This window comes from Dipteris shenzhenensis, chromosome 21, assembly GCF_047967505.1.
Source record: "Dipteris shenzhenensis isolate YYH24624 ecotype China chromosome 21, Dip_SZ_1.0, whole genome shotgun sequence".
NCBI lineage: Eukaryota > Viridiplantae > Streptophyta > Polypodiopsida > Gleicheniales > Dipteridaceae > Dipteris > Dipteris shenzhenensis.
This window is the reverse complement of record NC_141616.1, coordinates 54,837,886-54,860,163: the sequence shown is the minus strand read 5'-3', so window position 1 is coordinate 54,860,163 and position 22,278 is coordinate 54,837,886. Positions and strand designations below refer to the sequence as shown.

The 22,278-nt window shown below is 42.4% G+C and overlaps 1 protein-coding gene across 1 annotated transcript; it reads left to right on the top strand.

Annotated features, from left to right (window-relative positions):
* Window positions 1–1,517: 1,517 nt before the first annotated feature.
* Window positions 1,518–16,397, top strand: LOC147889085 (sugar transport protein MST4-like). The gene is made up of 5 exons (XM_087392446.1): window positions 1,518–1,765; window positions 1,931–2,210; window positions 2,348–2,667; window positions 14,277–14,903; window positions 15,109–16,397. Exons 2-5 carry the CDS (start codon window positions 2,093–2,095, stop codon window positions 15,604–15,606), a joined length of 1,563 nt encoding a protein of 520 aa, XP_087248572.1. The 5' UTR covers window positions 1,518–1,765; window positions 1,931–2,092; the 3' UTR covers window positions 15,607–16,397.
* Window positions 16,398–22,278: the final 5,881 nt, after the last annotated feature.

The following is a 22,278-nucleotide window of genomic DNA, read 5'->3' as shown; positions in this document are numbered from 1 at the left end:
TTACACAATGGATTAACCCTAACCAACTATATCACTATACCATACCATTACAACTCAACACATTATATAGTCTATACTACCATGATGCAACATTTTCATTTTCTCCTTATCGAGCCTTTATCTGCATGCTCTTCATGCCTTTGCTATCAACGTTTCCTCCACATAGCCTCACAACACCATAGCTTCTTTCCTCATATTACCACATAATCAAGCAACATGGTAGGGCCACATCAACAAGCACGTTATAGACTAGCATATCCTTAGAGGAGTTATATAAGTCTACCAATTCAATTGAGATTATTAGAGGCTTGCCTCATCTCACATCCAGGCAGTTGGATCGTGGCTTACAAGATTGTAAGAAGACTAAAGGGGACCAAAAGCTACTAAGAAATGGTGGTCTTAGGTTATGCTTTGCAAGTGAAAGACCAAGGAATTTCTGGTTAGAAATTGGTCTTTTTCATTTTTAGAGGGCTAAATTGCATGCATTGAGTCTTGGACAAAATTCTAAGATTATACTTGTGTATCACATCAAAAGTTGTGTTAAACTTTTATGATGAGGAGGTTGTTTTAGGTGTTTAGATAACCCTTAAATCTAGATGGGAGATGAACATGGGGCCGTATCTACAAGCAAGACTTCCATTTGGTTCCACTATGTAACACAACCATAGATGACGGTATAAAGTTCCAATGTCATTTGATGTGCTTGGTTTCAAGGATGGCAACCCCCATCTGTCATGTGGTTTCAATGGCCTCATGGGAAGGGTGATGCAATTTGAGTGAGATGGGTATTGAAGTAATGATTATGTGAAAACATTTTGTGACGTACTCATTGGGCTATGGTTTGTGGTAAGAGCACTAAACGTTGTTATCTATAATCTAACCCAATGAACCATGGCTTGTGGGTTTGACCACGTTTTTTGGCCATAATTGTAAGAGTGCATTATCACATACAACTTTGCTCATGAGGAGGAATTTCTCATTTTTTCAATGGAAGTTCCAAAATTTTAGAGAGATCTAGATCTTGATCCTTCTCCGTCTCTTTTTTTCCCCTGCTTTTAATGCATGCAAACTCAGCCGATGAGGCAAGTTGCCATTTGAAATGCCCTTGGAGGGTTTCGTAGGGAACTTCGACCCATTTTACAATTTTTTGGACGACTGCACATCTTGGTGGCTACAACATTCACACATGCCCGTTGGTCATACAGGAAATTGTGTAGGCCTACCGACAACACGTGAAGCAAAAACTATATTGAATGAACCATTGAAGGGAACATTGAACTTTTGAAGTGAGGTGTGTGAGGCGAGATGATTTTTGGCTTGCCTAAAGGGGAGGACTAAGTAAAGGCGACACTCCAAGAAGCGAAAAAGCCCACATTTGCTTTTCTTAATTTTTAAAATAAATAGGTGGCATGTCCTCCCTTTTTCTCTCTCTTTCTATTTCAAGGCAAGCCCTCTTCTTGGTGCGGATCCAAGTCATGTCTCTCGTTCTCTCTCTCTCTGTCTCTCCCCTGTTCACCTTGTTTTTTTGGCTTACACTCCCGTCCACGTGATTACAGACGTGCGCACGTGATTGCAAGGTTAACGCAAAGCAAGGCAGAAAAGGCTGGCCGCATTCGCCATGCACGTGCATTTGACGTCCACTCGTCATCTTCTCCTCTCGAGACTCGCACCTTCTTACGCAGATGCTCCTGAGTCCTGCGCTGCTGCAAACACTTTCGATGGTCGCCACCAATTTCGCAGCCCGGCGCAACTCCGGCGGAGATAAGTTATGCACATCTTGGCGTTGTCCTTAGCTGCATCTATTGTTGTCCTCGTTACCCCCCTTGATTGCAGCCTCTTATTCTTCACTAGATGCGGTTGGGTTGGATAGATTCATCATGGTTTGCTGAAGATCCTAATGATGCCGAGATACAACGTGCGTCTGTCGCAGATCTGATTGCCAAATGCTGTGTGGATGAAACAGCAATGCCAGAGAAAACCGGGGATATAGACGGAATATGGTTTTTGGGTCCTTCCTTGATATTGGAGTGAGCCTTGCGCCGTCACTATCAATTACCTACGGTACATAGACTAGTGGTATAATATCTATAACATGGCGGAGCGACAAGTCGACGGCCAGAATGGAGAGCAAGTCACCTTTTACGTAATTCTTTCCTGCATCATGGCTGCCAGCGCCGGCTTAATGTTTGGTTATAATATCGGCATTGCTGGTTCGTTAATCACTGGCTTGCAGTGCTCTTTCTTGGGCTTGTTGAGATCTTTCGTTTTATCAAGCATTTTCTTGGAATCGGTTGCCCTCTTTGAAGGGTCTATTTTGTACTTACGGATCCTTGCTTGTTCTTTGTAGGTGGAGTAGCATCAATGGACAGTTTTTTGCTGTATTTTTTCCCGGCAGTGTATGAAAAGAAACAACAAGCTTCTGAGAGCAATTATTGTAAATTTGATGATCAGCTCCTTCAAACGTTCACATCTTCCATGTATTTATCTGGATTGATAGCTACATTTGCAGCAGCGCAGACTACACAGAAGCTTGGACGGAGGCCAACGATGCTTATCGCTGGATGCATGTACGTTGCTGGTGTTATACTTACAACTTGGGCACAGAATCTTACAATGCTTATGCTGGGCCGCATTGTATTGGGTTGCGGTGTAGGATTCGGCAACCAGGTAGTCAAAAAGCTCCCTTAATATTACCTTCTCAGAATTGCATCGTCTTCTCTATGAAGGGAGAGCGAGTATTGCAGCTTGAGATATAGCCGTCAATATTAAACTCTTGCCTCACAAAAACCCTAATTTTACAAGTGTCAACTCTCGGATCAAATATTTGCCTGATTGAGCTTTCGTTCGAGGAAAATATAGCATAGAATTAAGAGTTTGGCCATATCTGGCCTATAAGAATTGTTTGTTCCAGATGAATTTTCCTGGGTTGTATTTACAGTCATGTGGAACTGACAATGTGCATACTGCCAGGGTGTCCCAAGGAAGAAGCAGCTCTCTTTTGCAGCTTTGTGATGTCAATTCTCTTTAGCTAGGAACTTTATGTGGGTGAAAATACTGAAGCATATAAGTGGTGGGAATAAGTAGACCATCTCAGCCATCGTCAGAAAAGGTTTGAGGCTTGAAAGCCTGTCTCCCACAATAAGGCAGCCACCACTTTTTGTAGACAGCACCCTAGATTTAGATGACAACTAAGGAGAGTCAAGCAGGCCATTGGACAATGTATTCATATTAAAAAGCTTGGTTGTGACGCTCTACTTAGCTGAGGCTAGATTCAGGTTGCCTTTAGGAGAATGGTATCACTCAAGAATGCACAAATATTGTAACATGCAACGGTTAATGATTGTGCAATCTTAGCAAGACCTTCTTTAAACCTTTAGCGAGTTGTCTTTATTGATGCACCACAGACAGATGAAAGAGAAAGGGTTTAGAGATTGAGAGTCGACAACCGATTTGGTCCTTGTACCCACTGAGGGGCCCCTCCCCCAATCTAGGGTAGAATTTTCTTTAATCTTTGAGAATTAAAATACAATGAAAAACACTCTTGTAGAGAGCACGGGATGCAACCAGACCCAAAGACTTGAGAGAGAGCTCCAACCAATAACCACCAGGACCTCAATGCTGAGATGTAGATCACTCTGCGAGGCTAGTGCTGTCGACGGGCATGCAGGGTTACTGCATGAGTGAGAGATGAATGAGATGAACTGAGAGAGCTGAGAGAGATGGCTGAGAACTGAAAGATGACTGAGTGAATACTGAAAGATGAAGTGCTGATGAAATAGACTGCTCAAACCTCAACTCTGTTTGCTGTCCAAACCCTGGCTGAATTCTGCATGAAGGCCCTGTCTTCAATCCCGGCTGTACGGTTGGCTTATACAGCTGCTGTATGGCAGCCTGTGGATCAGAAAGAGTGTGGAACAAAAGGCTGGAGCAGAGCTGAAGGTTGGCAGAATGCATTAAGGAACAAGGGACAGCAAAGGTCCCTTAAAAAGACTTCAAGAACAGGCCGATCAGTCAGCTAGTTTGACCGACTGACCAGTCTGGCTGACTGACCCCATGGTCGAGTCAACCGACTTGCTTTGTCAGGTCAGCCTGACCAAACTTGGTCAGCATTTATGGCTGACACTAGGCAGCCCAGCTGGCCCTTGAATGGGATGTTGGAAAGCACTCAAAAAGCAGTCTTTTGGCTGTGGCCTTTTGACCTATCCTACACTAACTTCAACCTAACTGTTTGGACTGACTTCTAACTACCTAGACTTGTTCTCTAGTGGGTAGGAGAGGACTCTAGCTGGCTTGGAGACTGACGTATGTAGCTCGCACCTGACTCGTTCCTGGATGGGGGCTCACAATCAGGCCATGGCATATGACAAAAAGTGTATTGAAGGGTACTACTGATGTACTAATGTCGAGTCCAGTGTGTCAGAATGCACCCAAGTGCAAGGGTGCATGTGACATCCCCTCCTTAACTTAGTGGTAGATGCATTGCCTCCAAATAGTACCAAAATTTGTGGGAACTCTTTGAAGAAGCCTTTGTCTAACCATACCACCTCATGGGTTCCTCGATCTTGGAACTTGGTGTAGAACTCCCGGGAATCTCCCACAAAGTTTCTACAGAAGCATGCATAGGTCTATACAAGAACCTTGTCCAAAGAACATGACTCATTCAAATGATGTCGAATTGAAAGAGCCCAAGAAGAGTCATGTCTCTCATAGAACACCTAAGGCCCAAATAATGAGAGCCATGCTACTGATTCCCCTAGTCATGAAGAAAGGAGACTGCATAAAAGTGCTCAGTAGTCTATTGATCCCCATCCAAATGATCCTCGTAGTCTGCAGTCTTATAGGCAATGCTGAATAGACTCATCCATAGAGAGGCAACGAGAACAAGTGGAATCAACCCCAAACCTGGACCTTCATTGGTTCACTGCAATCCCTCCATGAATAGAAAGCCACAAGAAAAGAGTGATTTTTCTATTCCTGAGGGATTTCCTAGTCTCTTCCAAAATAATTTTTGCAGGTCAGTAAAAATCTTAAAATTCTCCCAATGAGGAACTCTGGTGGACTTCCAGCCTTTAAGCCTAAGCTTGAACCTCATGGCATTACTGACCGTGAAATCGGCCTTCAGGTTAATAAAGGGCAGTGAACCTTTGCTAAACCATAAAATGCCCTAAATACAACCACAATGCATCATGCCAAACACTTCCTTTACTTAAATTCACTTATAAATAAAACTGAAACACACTATGTGGAGGCTAGAATGCCCCTGCTCAATGAAAACAGTACACAAGACACCCACTGGCCCCAAATGCCTTGGCACCCCTTTTGGTATTTATTTAATTCTTCTGAATCAAAATGCTTTACACCAGGGGGCTCACCCTTGCACTGTTCCTCTTGCAATTCCTCTGACATAGTGCACCACTAAGATCCAACTAGCAAGGTAATCTTAGGCATTCATTTTTTGCTTGACCAAACTAAAAGCATCAAAGCATCCCAAACCAATTGCAAACTGTGCTCAAAGTAGCCTCAAGGCTTTCACATGCATTAACACTGTCCTCATCCAGGCACTTATGAGTTCTTGCTTGAGCCTGTGGGAACTAGAAAGGATTCCAAACACAAGAAATGCATTGCAAATAGCTTCAAATCAAGAAAAAGAAATCAAATGGAAGACAAAACCAAATACCCACTGTCCGTGGCAGAGGGGCGAGCTCTGTCCTCACGCCTATCCCCTGTCCAGGCTCCCAGCAGGGTGCAGGAGTCTTCCAGCTTCCCGGAAAAGAGAGAAATGAACAGATAGAGAGCGGAGGGAAGGCAAGAAAGGGATGTAGAGGTTTGGGCAACAGATTTATCCCAAAATGCACCCAGAATGTATGTCTTGGAGATGACTTGCCTCAAGATTCATGCCTCAGCTGCAAATACCTCGGAAACAATGCCCCAAACGTCCATATAATTGCCTCGGGTGGTGCATCTCAAGTCTGTGCACTCCGTACAAATCCATATGGCTGCACGTCCTGCCTTAAATGTGTCGTACAGCGTAATAGATGGGCCATACATGTTACGCTTAAGTTGAGGCAACATGACCTCGGAAGGGTCAGTCGACCTTTTCCTTTAAAGGATCAATGTTTGTATTATATTTTTTTGGGCTTCACGTAAATGATCAAAAAGGAATCAAGGTCAAGGTCCTGGGTGAGGGTGACATGGCACAAGACTAGGTGGATCTAAGGCTAAGGGGTCTAAATGCATTAAAGGTGCCAAGGGGCAAATGATTTCAATGATATCCCAAGAGAGGGGTAAATGATGCATTTAGGAGGTACCCTAAAATGTAGACATGTGGCATACTAGATCCATCTAGGGAATTGTGGGCTTTGGTACTCAGCATGCAGGTACTTCTTACGTAGAGTGTGTGACGAGCTTGTTAAACCAGAGAATGGCTGGGTGGTTATTCGTCGTGCCTTCACCTGTGAATTTAGATTCGTCCAATTAGCGGTCTTGGTTGAGCATGTAGTTTGGTCATAATATTTTGGTATCAGAGCCGAAGGTCTCGAGCGAGTTGTGTTGGGCTTGGAGAAGCTTTCAAGGCACAAGGATCAGCCTTGATTTGTTGCGTGGGTGTAGATCGTCAGCAAGCTCCTGTGAGCTGATGGTCTGAAAATGGTTCTTTCGATGCAAAAGTCAGTGGACGTAGAGCACATGACTTTTGGTAAACGTCGAGTCTAGATAGAATTCCCTCTATGCTCACGTCGCGTTAGCCTTAGAGGAGAAAATTCAGATTCCTATTTGACGTGGTGCAAATCCCAAGGAGAAGACTCCTATTACGTTGTGTGCGCAAGCATGTGGAGTGACCTAGGGATCTTTCTCAGTTAGAGAGCACGGCTGGTTGGGTTCTACACAAAGTCTACGCATGGTCTAATGTTCAACGAAGTCCCGATGTCAGTAATTGCATAACGCCATCACGTGGGCTGTAATTGGTTCACAAGCGCTCATTGCTTAACCCGTTTGTCAAAGGAATTTATTTTGCTCCTGGTTTGTCATTGGATGGGTGACTACAATCGTTGATGGGTCGATACGAACCTTTGACTCTATTGTTCATGAAAGCTTTAGCGTTACGAGAGCTTGTAAAAAGGCACAACAGTCTAACGTCACTTTACTCGGCTATAAGGAAATGTTGGTGCACACAGATTTATTGCTGCTAACCTAGGCTCAAGTCCTTCTATCCAAGCCAAAGAAAGTATCTCACCATGATCTCTGATCCGTGATCTCTGATCCGGTGTAGTTCAAACAGCTAGATTGGTTGGCTGCTCAAAAAGGAGCGGATGGTCGTCTGAGTACGTAGAGCTGGGCGTTGTGTTTGCTGCTACGACATGGTTACTTTGCATGTAGCGTCCAGAATAGATACTCACAGAGATTGGGTGAAGGAGATCCCAACGGGAGCGAGGCGACTGTCTGAACGTTTGTATTGAAAGAAAGCCACATCATCCATCCCTTGGTCGAAGTGCTTTGTTTGTTGGTGCGGTGACCATGGAGGAAAGGGTAGGCAGCCCCGCATGTTCGTGGTCATAAGGCAGGGACAAGTTGATCTCTTCATGCAGCAAAAATATGACCAAGGAGCTTTCTATGCCTTTTAAGTTTTGTTGGGGTATATGTTGGGGTAAGTATGATCAAGGGCTTGCTCTATGGTGCATGTGTGCATCTAGGGGAGTCACATGTGTGTTTGTGTGTGTTGTAAAGGCACATCAAGTGCTATGATGTGTCTAGTGTGTGACCTAAGTGATGATGTAAGACAAAGGCAATCCCACTGATGTAGGGATTGATTCCCACTGATGTAGGGGCTGATTGCCACTTATGTAGGGAAGGTATTACCTTCTCCCCCTTTCTATAAGAGAGAGTCCTCTCTCTCATAATCATAATAGAGAACTACCATCTTTCTTTCATTGTGCTCTCACACCTCTTGCAAGATGCATCTATTCTATCCTACGGGATTCTATAAATGGTATCAAAGCATTAGGTTGTAGATCTAGCCTAGCCTAGCATTAGATGCTATCTCTAGCATAAACTACAAGCTTCTTCATCTTCTCCATTTTTCCTCCTCCTTCCCAAAATCTTTGAGAGCTCTATTCTCTGCCTTTAAGCGACCTTTGCCCAAACCCTTTGAGCTGCAAACTCCTCACGTATGGGCGAAGTTCCAGGTGCAAGCATTCAGAGAAATTTCGACTGTACGCGCAACGCCAACACTCACACTCTCTGACGAAATTTCGTGCAATGCTGCCTCTGTACTTACCTATCTGCAAATTCCTCTGAGCCCGTGCTGGACAACACTGAGGGCAAGCTGCTGCTGAAATCTGAGCTCATTTGGACAAGAGATGGAGGAGAAAACGACGAAAAACCAGTCTGTCTACTCAAGCCTAGCTATGGCGACCTGGCGCAACATTTCGCCCCTCCTTGCTGGTAGCCCTTCTCTGGTATAAGGCCCTTCTTCCTGCATAAAAATTCCCTTGAATAGAGCTATGAGCTGTGAGAATTGCACCCTCCAAGTTCTGGTCTCTCTGTTTTGGACAGTTTTGACAATGTTGTGAGTTTGATGCTACATTAGATGCTACTTTAGCATTTCTGATGTTTTAAAGTGTTGAATAGCACAGTACAACTATGGCTACAGCTTTACTTTAAGCTGCTATACCTGGATTTGCTTGGAATACTTTCATTTAGCCACCTCTATGAAGCATGCAAGTGAAAGCATCATTTTCATTATGATTTGTAGTATGGAATTTGGTAACCAGTCTTTGCTACTCTAAATGCTTTGAAGGATTATTTTTTATTACTCATATTTTCACTTGTAAGGCACTAGACAGTGCCCTCAGATAAGACCTTGCCATGGAAGCTAAGACCTTTTCTGATAAGTTTAATGGAACTAGTTTCCATACTTGGCAAACAAAAGCCAAGTTTATGCTTATGAAAAAGAAGATATGGTTGCTAGCATGAGATCCTAGCCATAGATTTATCCTTGACCACCATGAGATGGCATGAGAAACTATGAGACTAGATGTATCCTTGACACTGCAAGAGCAAACCCCTTGAGGAGGGGTTTGTTGGGGTAAGTATGATCAAGGGCTTGCTCTATGGTGCATGTGTGCTTTTATTTGTGGAATCCATTCGGGTGCTCGAAATAACATTCGCTCCTCACACTGCCTCTTCTCCCGTCCACTCCTCTCTCGGCCACCTCATAGCCCGCCCTTCGCTCAATCACACCTCCACTCCTTCCTCTTCAAAACTTTGCAATACAAAGTTGTGGCACTTGTTTATGTAGTATCTCCACATAATGCCATGTGGCAGCATGAATATATGACATTTTAAAAAAGGGGTTCTAATTTGAGCTAATTTTTTTAGAGGTCCATGAGATTTTTTTGGGAGGCCTTTAGCTTTGTCTCCAAATAAAAAAGGAAGTGCCGAGATCTACAACTAAGTGATGATTGGTTTGGCAATAGGGCATGATCTTGAGACATTCTTGTTGCTATCACTTTTTGTCTCATTTCCAAGTTTCGAGGCTAGCAATCTATTGATAGATGGTAGCACATTGTGTCCACATTTTGTATATGGTTCGGTCCATATTTGGACACCTCTGATACCAATGTCAAGTCCCCATACACTCAAACCACTCCTAGTAAGTCCTTGGCTAAAAATGCAAACACTGATTAGACTATAAAAGGATCAAGCATCAAAATCAGCCCCCAGCCATAGAGAAACTGAGTCACCATTGAGCTAATGTTTCTCGTATTAGGATACTTGAAACCAGCTTTCTTAGATTAAAGGGTGGTGGGATCTACTTTAACTGCAGCATACATAGTAATTAACCAAACAATTAATCACCACAAACTTAATCACAGGGAGCTAGAGCGCTCCTACTCAGAAACAAGGACCCTGATTGGCCCCAAACGTTGGCGCCCCTTGCGGTATTTCTTTAATATTCATATAAAGCCAAGCGGCTGATTACAAGGTCTCCTGAAAGTTGCACCACAGGCAAACCACTGCCCATAGACTTCAATATCTTGCACACCCTGCAATCCCTGCTCAACCTTATATGGCGAATAGGCATCCAATCAGTAGGCAATCCTGCAATCTCCCTGCCAACCAAGTATGCAATAGAACCCAAAGGCAGCAACTGACTGCGCGCTTTCTGCACCTACAGAACCCAATATCCAACCCGCAAAAGACAGCTGAACAACTACGGAAAAGCCCCAAACAGCCAACTCTAGTGCAATCAATCCACCTAGCACTTCCAAACAAGTTGCCCTTATTTGTAGCCCTCCTGGCCACTGCCCAACATAAAAAATCAACCCTTCTTGGTGAGGAATCAATCTCAAACGCAATAACCAACTAGCAACCAGTCCGGGAACATCAAAAGTTGGCAAAAGCTACCCTTCCTCTGCCTAGAATCCACAGAAATCAAGTCACCTGGGCTGGAAAACCCTAGATCCTGCAACTGGCACAACCCAAAAAGCAACTTAGAAGAGGTTTCCCAGGCCTAGAAAGCTTCAAAACCGGCAGCAAGAGCCCAAAAGAACCAAAAACACGTCGAAATCCCTGTAGAAGCTCCTACTCGGCCAGACAACATCCCGCAGCGCTTGCAGCAGTCCCTGGACAGCCCGGAAGGAGCAAAAATAAACTGATTTGGAGGCTCTTGTCGTTTTTGAGCTTCTGGTAGCCCATCAATAGCCCATAGACTGCCTTGGTAGTCAAAAATCAACAAGGCAATGTGATAGAATAGCCCTAGAGTACTTTCCCAGCCTGTGACTTGCCTCTCCTTGTTCTTCTGTGGTCGAGAAAACAAGCCTCCAAGAAAAAATTGACTTTTCTACCTCCTGCATGCCAAACATGTGTCTGTGCTGATTTTAGAGTCTCGTGCCCAAAATAGCAATTTTTAATTGCACCACTCTTTTGGCCCCCTATTGCACACTTTGGTCCTAGGAATTAATTGCCTAGTAACTGGGCGCACATTCACAATTTCCAAGGGCCCACTAGGAGTTTAATTCCCCAAGTCCCGCGCATGTGGCAAGACTTTGGCGCCCCAGAGGCTCAAGGCAGTCACGCGTAAATTACGTGAGTCGCAAATCAAAAGTCCCATAAATTCACATCCTCCTGACATACCCCCCTCTTGAAAGAAGGCAAACGTCTACGATTGCCTGCAAATAAAAACAACTGCAAAAGAAAAAGAAAATAACAAAGATAAAAACCAAATCTGAAAGGACAGTCAACCATGCCGCCAACAGATCAACCAAGTTTGAAAGGGTAGCCAACCAACAGACCAACCAAATCTGAAAGGATAGCCAACCATGCCGCCAATAGATCAACCAAGTCTGAAAGGGTAGCCAACCAACAGACCAACCAAATCTGAAAGGACAACCAACCATGCCGCCAACAGATCAACCAAGTCTGAAAGGGTAGCCAACCAACAGACCAATCAAATCTGAAAGGACAGCTAACCATGCCGCCAACAGATCAACCAACAATGTATACGTATTTGTAGAGCCATGGATAACAAATATATATAACATTGCACATCAGATGCATCATAACCAAGTGACTAGTACACCAATCATAGAAGTCCCGCGGCAGAAATATTGTCAACAACCAGTAACTCGGGTGAGACATTTTCACTGAATAGTATGTTGTTTTCCTTCACCTCGTCTGTTGGACTTGCACCAAGCCAACCTCAGGCTCACCTCTTGAAGAAGTTAGGTGGATCCCGGCGATGGAACCTCTGAAACCAGCCTTCACGGATTAAAGGGTGGTGGGATCCACTTTAACTACAGCATACACAGTAATTAACAATTAATCACCACAAACTTAATCACAGGGAGCTAGAGCGCTCCTACTCAGGATCAAGGACACCGATTGGCCCCAAACGCTGGTGCCTCTTGCGATATTTCTTTAATATTCATATAAATCCAAGTGGCTGATTACAAGGTCTCCTGAAAGGTGCACCACAGGCAAACCACTGCCCACAGACTTCCAATATCCTGCACACCCTGCAATCCTTGCTCAACCTTATATGGCGAATAGGCATCCAATCACTAGGCAATCTTGCAATCTCCCTGCCAACCAAGTGTGCAACAAAAGCCCAAAGGCATCAACTGACTGTGCGCTTCCTGCACCTGCACAAACCAGTGTCCAACCCACTAGACACAGCTGAACAACTGCAGAAAAGCCCCAGACAGCCAAACTCTGGTGCAATCAATCCACCATCCAAACAAGTCACCCTTATTAGTAGCCCTCCTGGCCACTATCCAACAGCAAAAATCAACCCTTCTTGGTGAGGAATGAATCTCAAACGCAATAATCAACTAGCAACCAGTCCAGGAACTTTGGACCATTGCTAGGCCCAAGCCTGGTTGTAATCCATCTTTTACTCTAAATCCAAGACTTGCAAAACAACCATAGATTAGGAAGACCATATAGGAGGAACTGGTGATCTCGCCTCCTTGCCGATATTCTTTATAAAGGATCGCCCTTGTAGCATGAGGTTAGCCAAGCACTATGCCGTGTCCATGGCCACAATTCCTATGTCCCATATCACAGGAGTCTGTCAATCTAGGTGTTTGGCTAGATAGGGAAAGGCCTACTCAAGGTCCCAATATCCCAAGGAGTCCATCCAAGGGATGCTGGCAAATGAGCCCACAGCTCATGACTTACCCAAGGGTGTCTTTATTTTAAGGATGCCCACACACCTGGTATTATAACTGACCCCCTTCTGAAGGATCCAATGCTTGGACCTAACCCCATGATTAATGCCAGTGCATGCTATGACCTTGGGGTCATAACATTTCTTCCACCTCAAAAACCAAGAAGTTTTAGGTAGGAAATCAAGGAATTGTTGTTGTACAAATGATGCGACACTCTCCCAGGAGTTGTCGGCACTAGATCTGTCCTTTCATTTGATAAGCAGTTCAAGGACCACCCTATTTCTGAGAGGTCTTTCTCTGATAAACGAGAACCGAGAGAATCGAGAACTGCTTCTAGTTCATGAGGAATACTAGTAGATCTTGTAATCTAACAAGCTCCTCCTTTTCTAAAACCAAGCTATCAGCCTCACCTACTTTCTCTTTTAGGTGACTAATAGGGAAAACCGGATGGAACTTTACATTGGCTGGTAATTCTGAATCATAAGCTGCATTATTGATTACATGGATGACCTTGAAAGATCCACAATAATAAGCTGAAATCTTATGAACTTCACTGGTTCATAATGGTCAAGAACCTTTTGAGATTCTGAGATAAACAAATTGGCCCTCTGCAAAAAATCAAGGCGAGCGCTTCTGGTTTGCATAAAACTGAGCTCTGTGAAGCTTTTCCGTCGTGAACTGCAGTCTGCAACATATCTTATTGCAATTTCAAAAAATCACCATTTGCTCGTACCTTTATGTTTTTCAGGCGTCAACAAAGACTTACTCTCAAATCCATACATGAACACAAATGGACTCAGCTTAGTGGCTGTATGCTTTGCAATATTATATGCAAACTCACCACGGGAAGATACTCTTCCCAATCTGATTGCTTCCGAGAGCATATGCATGAAGCATATCCTAAAGGATATCCCATCTAACTCCGGATGTTTAGTTTGAAATCATGTTGAGTTTAGTGTCCATCTCCTTGAACACTTCACACCAAAAGTGACTTGTGAACATAGGATCATGATCAGTAACAATCTGAAATGGAAGCCCATAAAGACAACAATTAACACTGTGCTAGTTGTGGAGTAGAAATAGTTGTCTTGGTTGGAATAAACTTGGCCATCTTGATCAGTCTATCCACAACCACCAATATGGCCGTATAGCCATGCTTAGTTCGCTGCAAAGGAATGATAAATCCATGGGAATTCTTTCCCATTTCTTATCTAGGATTTCCAATGGATGCAATTGTTAGAAAACAGAGGTGGATGTTGCTTGCTACAGCCAATGGCCCCCGCAAAACGGAAGATAAACAAAGGGATAGTGCCAAAGAATCACACAGTGCTAATTTAGTGTGTACTAGTAGAGATAGATAGATAGAGAGAGAGAGAGAGAGAGAGAGAGAGAGAGAGAGAGAGGTGTAGATAGTAATGAATTGTGCTAAAGAGATAGAGAGAGTAGAAAAAGTAATATATATTTAAGAAATAATAGCTCATCCATTTTCAGCCCTGTGGACATGATAATTTTAATGGCTCCCTAGAAGAAGCAGGATGCTTGAACATGGATTCAGGGTAATAATTTTTAAACTTTTTGGGGATACAAACTTCTTAATTATTCTTGCAGGCTGCACCTATCTATCTCTCTGAAATGGCACCTGTGAAGCTGCGCGGGGGTCTGAGCATTATGTTCCAGTTAAACATAACAGTGGGTGCTCTCTTTGGAAACCTTGTAAATTATGGAACACAAAATTTGGATTCATGGGGATGGCGTCTGTCTTTTGGTATTGGTGTTGTACCAGCACTTCTTTTGACAGCTGGCTGCTTGTTGCTGGTGGAAACTCCTAACAGTCTTATTGAGCGTGGTCTCTTAGAAAAGGGAAAATCTATACTTATAAAAATAAGAGGTACTGATGACGTTGATTCTGAATTTGAAGAGTTAGTGAGGGCCAGTAAGATGGCAGCAGAGGTGAAACATCCTTTCAAAAACATGTTGAAAAGAAGGAACTTGCCACAGCTGGTGATCTCTATCCTGCTTCAAGTATTTCAGCAATTCACTGGAATCAATGCAATCATGTTCTACTCCCCTGTGTTATTTCAGACTTTAGGGTTTGGAAGTGATGCTTCACTTTATTCAGCTGTAATCTTGGGAGCAGTAAATGTCATCGCCACGATCATATCAATCCTGATTGTGGACAAATTTGGACGGAGGTTTCTTTTGCTGGAGGCAGGAGTTCAGATGCTCATTGCTCAGGTACAAGCACTGCCATATCCAGTGTTCATGTTTGTAAAGTATGATATGCTTGGCGGAACTTTGATGTAAGACTTTCAGGCTGTATACACGGAGTTCTCTTGAAATCTTTTATCCATTTTACTTTTACTAACCAGAGTACCCACACTTGAATATTGGAGAGGGAGCCTTATGCTTCATTTGACTTATGTGGCTGTTTTGATTGCAGGCAATGATTGGATTTGTCCTTGGAAAAGGTCTTAAGGACACCGGACGCCTTTCACATGTTGATGCAATTATTACAGTGTTTATGATCTGCATATTTGTTTGTGCTTTTGCATGGTCATGGGGGCCTATGGGATGGTTGATACCAAGTGAAATATTCCCTCTTGAGACACGATCAGCTGGTCAGAGTATTGTGGTCTGCATTAATCTACTATCTACCTTCATCATTGCACAAGCTTTTCTTTCAATGCTGTGTGCAATGAAGTATGTTATTTTTCTCTTCTTTGCTGCAATGGTGGTTGTCATGTCAGCCTTTGTCTACTTCTTCATACCTGAAACAAAGAATGTCCCAATTGATGCCACAGGCCACCTTTGGAAAGAGCACAGGTTCTGGAAGAAGATTGTATCTGAACCTGATGATGTAGACGAGGTGGGATATCTCAGTCCAAGCACCTCAAAAATTACAGCTCCTCTTCTAGGAACTGATGCTGATGGTGCTTGATGTTTGTATTATGGGCACTCTGAAAGCCAACAATGCATATTGAAGGACAGGGTAACCCAATATTTCACACGTGGATATATTTATCTTTTTGTCCTTTCTCCACCAGTATCCCTCTTAGTCTTTTCCTCATTACACATTCTTCATAGTTGAAACCTTGCATATCGGAGGACAGATGTCACCAATATGTCACAGATTTGGATCTATTGACCTTTTTCTCCTTTCTCCCCTACTTCATGTTAGTCTCTTCTTCACTATACATTCTTCACAGTTGAAACCTTGCACGTTTTGAAACATTGGATTTAGGTTCTTTCAGAGTGTGTGTAGAAGTTTCGGGCACTGCACGTTTTGAAACATTGGATTTAGGTTCTTTCAGAGTGTGTGTAGAAGTTTCATAGCACTTCATGTTGAGGATGGATATAATGAGAGCAATGAAAGATTACATTAGTGTGGGCATCAACTCAAATTTATACGGAGACTTTTGGCTTTGAAGCTTGGGAATGGGAACAACAAGAGGAACCTTCTCCCCGGGATTTCTAAGACCACTTTTATACAGCCTTTGTACTGACGTCCTTTTGGAGATTAAAAGGCTGCACAGGTTTGTAGTTCTCTGCTCTTGCTATGGATCAACCACCTTGAGTACGAAGTTAAGAGAGGCTAAAGGGCTGCACAGTTTTGTAGTTCTATACAGATGTTATGCTCAATAACCTTGAGCGTGAAGGGTAGAGATGGACTAAGGAAACTAAGCTGATAAATAGATGCTTGTATGTATTCACAGTGGACAGAATGTTTGAAAGCAGAGTCGAGTGTGAGAAATCACACTTCAAAATTCTAGTTAGATCATTTACTATCTCACATTTGTTTGGGAAGTTCTGCCAAACTTCAGGATCCGAAATGCACTATTCAATTCTTTTTCAGCACGAACACAGCTTTTATGCAGTTTTTTTTTTGGTGTTCTGCAATTTATAAATATATTTTGGATTGTATTTTATATTATGACGAAGGTGCTGTCATTGGGTAATTTATGCTTTAGCTTGTATTGTTTTGATGTATTTAAGCTATCTTAGAAGGCAGAATGAAGTGATTATGATAATGCATATGACATGCATCTGGCCTTCTTCCAGGGTGTATGGCTGTATGACAGGTAGAATGGGGCTGTACTTGTTGAGCATGGCTTGTGGATATTGCTGCTCAACCTTGTCCTTGGGAAAACTCCTCCTTGCCTTTTCTATATACACGAGGGGTGGGGACACTACCTTTCCCACAACACCCCCCTTTATTAGCCTTGTCACACAACGTGCAGGTCCCACCAAATTGGGATTCTGTCTGCAAACCACCAGCCTAAAGGGCATCCTCAGGCCACGCTAGCTCATCCCCCCATCACTGGCCACCATGAGAACCTAGATACATTCTGTTGTCATCATTATAGGTCACTAGCACGAGCTGGCACAAATGCAACCAAAGTTTGCGGGTCTACAGTCCCACTCACTTTGCTTTTTCAATTGGTAGCTTTGATACCAATTGTGGGTGCATATTGTGCCACATGTCAAGGTGTGGCCACCGGCGTGGAGCCCTGACTAGCCACCCAAAAGTCACCTCATCCAATCAAGGAGGGACTTTGGCCTCAAGCCCATATTTTCAAGGTCATCTTGTTCACCAATTATTTGTGGGACTTGTGGAGTGCCTGTTCTACATGTGTCAAGTCTAGAAGCTCCATTATCTCATTAGGGATTGAGGCTACCACTTTCAAAATGACAACTGCAACCTGTTGCTACAATGAGTACTGATGCATACCCTTCCTCCCTCCCTCTCTCTCTCTCTCTCTCTCTCTCTCTCTCTCATTAATGTGAGATTCTTAAGCACGTGAAATCCATGATCTCAAAGGAGAGCAGGAATGAGAGCAGCAACTTAAATTGGTAGGCAAAGGTTGAGGAGAGCAAGACCATTTGTGAATAAAAAGAACGGGACGGTAAGTTCAAGTAGTGAAGAATGCAATAAACTAGCTGGAGGAACATGAGTTGTTGGCATGTAAACCAAGGAGGCATGAGAGGGAGTTCTCATGCCCTCACAATAGAGAGGAGATATATTTTTTATGATATGATGCTAACATGTGGCTTTGCTTTCTTGGATTAGTCGAAGTGATTGATATGGTAAAAAAATATAGCAGCCAAGAGAGTCTCCTTGTATCATAGACCTTCATGATGGTCATATGGCACAATGATACTAATTCTAAATGCAGATTTGTACCTGAGATGCCTTGCTCCTAAGATGGGCTGAAGGGACCATTTCTATGCAATTTTTTCACCTAATGGTAAATTCACCTCTAGTTGGATGTGTCTTTATGAGACAATTTGGTAGGGAAGCAAGAGAGGTAAGGCATAGTTTACAAGGTACAACTTTTGTCGATCCTATTTCAAACGTGATTAGCTTAACTTAATCAGAGGTGAAGATATAGGATGTATTCCCCATAACAATTCTTTCATAAAGTTTGATACCCTCTTAGTTACACTCTATCAAAATTTGCAAAAGTGAAAAGGTTTAGTCGTCTATGCCATTATCTTGGGATTAACTAATCTTTCTTTATAGTTATCAACTATTCCATCTTGATGAACCTTGACTTTGCAAACACATTTGCAATCGATAGGATTCTTTTCTATTGAAAGACATAACAATGACCATGTTTGATTTCCTCATTAGAGCATTGTACTTTTCATTTGTAGCATGTTGTGATTCTAGAAATCAAATTGTTTTCTGGTTTACTAATCTGAAATATGTTTTTTGTGATTGCAAAATTACATCTATAAGTCAATCTATTCTTTCTTTCCTTATTAGGAAGATCATCGTAGTGGACCATCGAAACTTTCTAACATCTATAGAGCCGTAGTTGTTGCAATGTAATCTATATCTTGAGTTGCTTACCTTCATTCTTCCTACATTAATTGAGAGCATGACTTCAAACAAGACTAACAAAAACATTCAAAACATTCGAATGATTTAGGAAATTCAATTCAGTAAGTCTACTGCTATTCTACATGCTTTAACCCAATAAAGTCCAATAACTTTATCTTCATCCAACATGCATCTAGTAGATTTTGCAATAACTTATTCTTGATTTAGCAACTACATTATAGTTTAGACTCTATATTAATTGAATTGTCCCTTTATTCCATGATGTCATCTATATCTTGAGTTGCTTATCTTCATTGTTCCTACATTAATTGAGAGCATGACTTCAAACAAGACAAACAAGAACATTCGAATGATTTAGGAAATTCAATTCAGTAAGTCTATTGCTATTCTACATGCTTTAACCCAATTAAGTCCAATAACTTTATCTTCATCCAACATGCATCTAGTAGATTTTGCAATAACTTATTCTTGATTTAGCAACTACATTATAGCTTGGACTCTATATTAATTGAATTGTCCCTTTATTCCATGATGTTTACAAAATGCATTGAACTCATGTAATTTGTATTCACCTCTATTGTTGCCTTGAAGGATTTTGTGGTGGTGCTTGTCGATTGCTTTTCAATAAGGGATTTTAATTTTTCGAAAGCATTTACGTGAATCGGATTTCCGGTTCAAAAATAGATCCAAGCCTTCTGGAAAACCCATCGATGAAGTTGATGTATTACAAAATTTTGTTCAAGAACTATGTTGAGTTGAAATCCCCAATATTTTAATGAAGGATTTGAAGAATAAATATAATCCTATATGATGATGTAGAAAAATTTTGGTGGTGCTCCTTACCCATATAACATGATTCATAAACACATCTTCGAAAACATGGCGATGGAAGACATTGAAATATATTTAATCTTTGAGTGTAACCAAACTTCGAATTTTTCATGCAACAAGGTATTAAGATATGCATTTGATAACAAGAACTGCTCATTTAATTGAATTGTCTAAAGTTACATGAACATTGTGGCGTTTTCTCCTTTTACAATTATAAAAGTGTTGGGATCATTAATATTATGATGATACAACCATGATTTCGATATTATTTTTTGTCATTTGGCCAAGTAAAAAGTGATTTTGTGCCATCATAGGAACATAAGATACATCACCACAAAATGAGCATATCTAAGATGAATTCAAAGGGGGTTCAAAAGTGGGTGCCACATCCCTAGTCACCCTTGATGTAACAAATTGATCATGATGTTTTTAGCCCATTTAGTGCAATTTGAGCCAATGTTTTATTCACCTCATCCACACCCACCAAGAGCACGGAAACCATCACTAAGTCCAGGCCAGAGACCTCCCACGGTCCTCCACTCGTGGGAAGCACAAATTCAAACCAGAGACTGTGGCCCTTCGGAAGATCCAAAAGTACTGGAAGTCCATTGATCTTATCATCTTGGAGGCGAGGTGCGTGAGGTCATGAAAAACATAAACCTTGGCAAGATGTCTAGGTGGTACCGGTAGAATAAGGTCGCAGAGCCAACCCCTTGGCATATATCGGTAGATGCCCTACAACACACATCTAAGGGCTACTTGGTAGACCTCATGGATGACGTCCAGATGGCTGCCATCCATAGGGGCATGATCACAAAGGATATGCAGTTCATTGTACGCCTTAGATAAGGCAAAGATACCTCTTGGGCGATAGTTAGGTTTGATGAGTGTATTACGCCTTTATCGATCTTGATGTTGTATCTAGTGTTGGAGAAATTATAGCCAAAGAGTGTGTGTGATGTGTTGTACTAGGAGATCTAGTAGAGTTTTTATGTGTGAGTGCCACGTGTCATCTTGGGAGCTATCCCATATGCACTTGGTACATGTGTAAGTATGCCGAGTCTATAAAGGCTTGTACTTGTCATTTCATACTTGATTGAATGAATGAAAGGCTTCCTATCATGTCTTCATTTGAGTATTATTTCCTCTCGCCATCTCTCTCTCTCTCTCTCTCTCTCTCTCTCTCTCACCATGTTTCTAACATGGTATCAGAGCAAGTCAGTTCTTCCCCAATTTGCCCTGCCACATCATCACCCTCTCCAGCCCTAACCCTAATTTTGCTTATGCTATCGCCTCTCAGAGCGAGTGCAAACAGTAGAAAAGAAGAGGCAAGATGAACCGGTTGAGACTTCAAACCTTGCGGTCTTCATCCGAACTGTCTAGGAGCTGTCCCTGAGTATTCTAGGTGCTCTAGGCAGCCTGTTAGTTGGTTGCTTGGCACTATATTCAAGGCTTTCATGCATGTGTGAAGCTCTCCATCGCCGAATTCAAGGACAATGTGCTGATGCTGCATAGCCACCTTTAATAAAGCCATTTTTGAGCTGTTTTGAGGCTTCCAGCACTTTTATGTTAGCCATTTTTCACTGTGGTGACCTACTGTAGCATTCTCGATGTGCTTTGGTGGATAGCTGTCGACTTATATATTTCAAGACTTGCCTTTGCATCTAGAGCACCTACAGCTATCTACATCAACTGCCTTGCACATTTCGGACTCGCGTGTGCATTTTGGAGTACTTCAGCTCTGCTGCAACTATCTACAGGAGCACCTCTTTAGACGTCTTGCACACGTGAAGGCTACTATTGCGTTTTGGAGTTCCAAACCAGTTGCCATACTTTCTGGTATTCATTTTAGCTTGCTGCCCGCCTTCACAAAACCATTTTCCATTATGACTTCCTTGTCTGCTAGTTCCTTGCTTGTGGAGATTCGAGAAGTTCAAGGGGGAAGGCTTTCCCACATGGCAAACCAAGATGCAACTGCTCCTCATGTGTGAAGGAGTTTGGGACGTTGTTGAGGATGGCCAATTGATACACTTGATTAGCAACAACATAAGTTATGGAAGCATCAGAATGCCAAAGGCATTTTTCTCATTGGTCTTTGCTTGGCGACTCTCTCATTCATCATGTGGACTTAAGTCAACTGCTAAGGAGATTTGGGATCTGCTTGAGACTTTATTTGATAACCAAATCACCAAATCTAAAGTCTTTTTGAAGCTCAAGTTCTATGATTTGAAAATGGAAGAGAGTGAAGAGTTGAGTGATCATCTAGCAATTTGAACAACTCTCAAGCTTGAAAAGAGCGCCTGATGATGCAGATAAAATGGTTGTCCTTATGAAGAGTATGCAAGGGATACCTCACTTTCAGCAAACCTTGAAGTTCTATGCCTTGCCACTACCACTTTTGATGATATGGTGGCTCTACTCATTGAGAAGGACCGTTGTAATAAAGAAGCCATTCTTGCCTCTACTCGCGATCATGCATTTGCTTCCACAAGAAAATGGAAGATCAACAAGAATATTATTTGTAGATTTTGTAAGAGAAAAGGACATGTTGAGGTTAATTGCTTCAAGAAGAAGGAACAAGAACAAGAGAAGCACCATGCCAACCTCCTTGCTTAAGACTAGGCCGAACTTGAAGAGCTCCTTGAGGAGATTCATGCGGCCATAGATGAGGTTCATGGACTCTCCTTTGAGGAGCATTATGATTGGAATTCTTGGGATTTCTAGGCCCTATATACTATGTGTTTTTGAGTTGAGTCAATAAAGGTTCTCAGCCTTGAGTAGTCCCTCTAAACTAAATGTATTTGGAGTCAATAAGGATACTCTGCCTTGGGTTGTCCCCCCAAAATGATTGTATGGCCTTTTACTTTGGTATGATTCTATTGACCACCCAGTTCAAAGTAAGGGAGGGTGACGAGTGATGGTCTACCGTTTCTA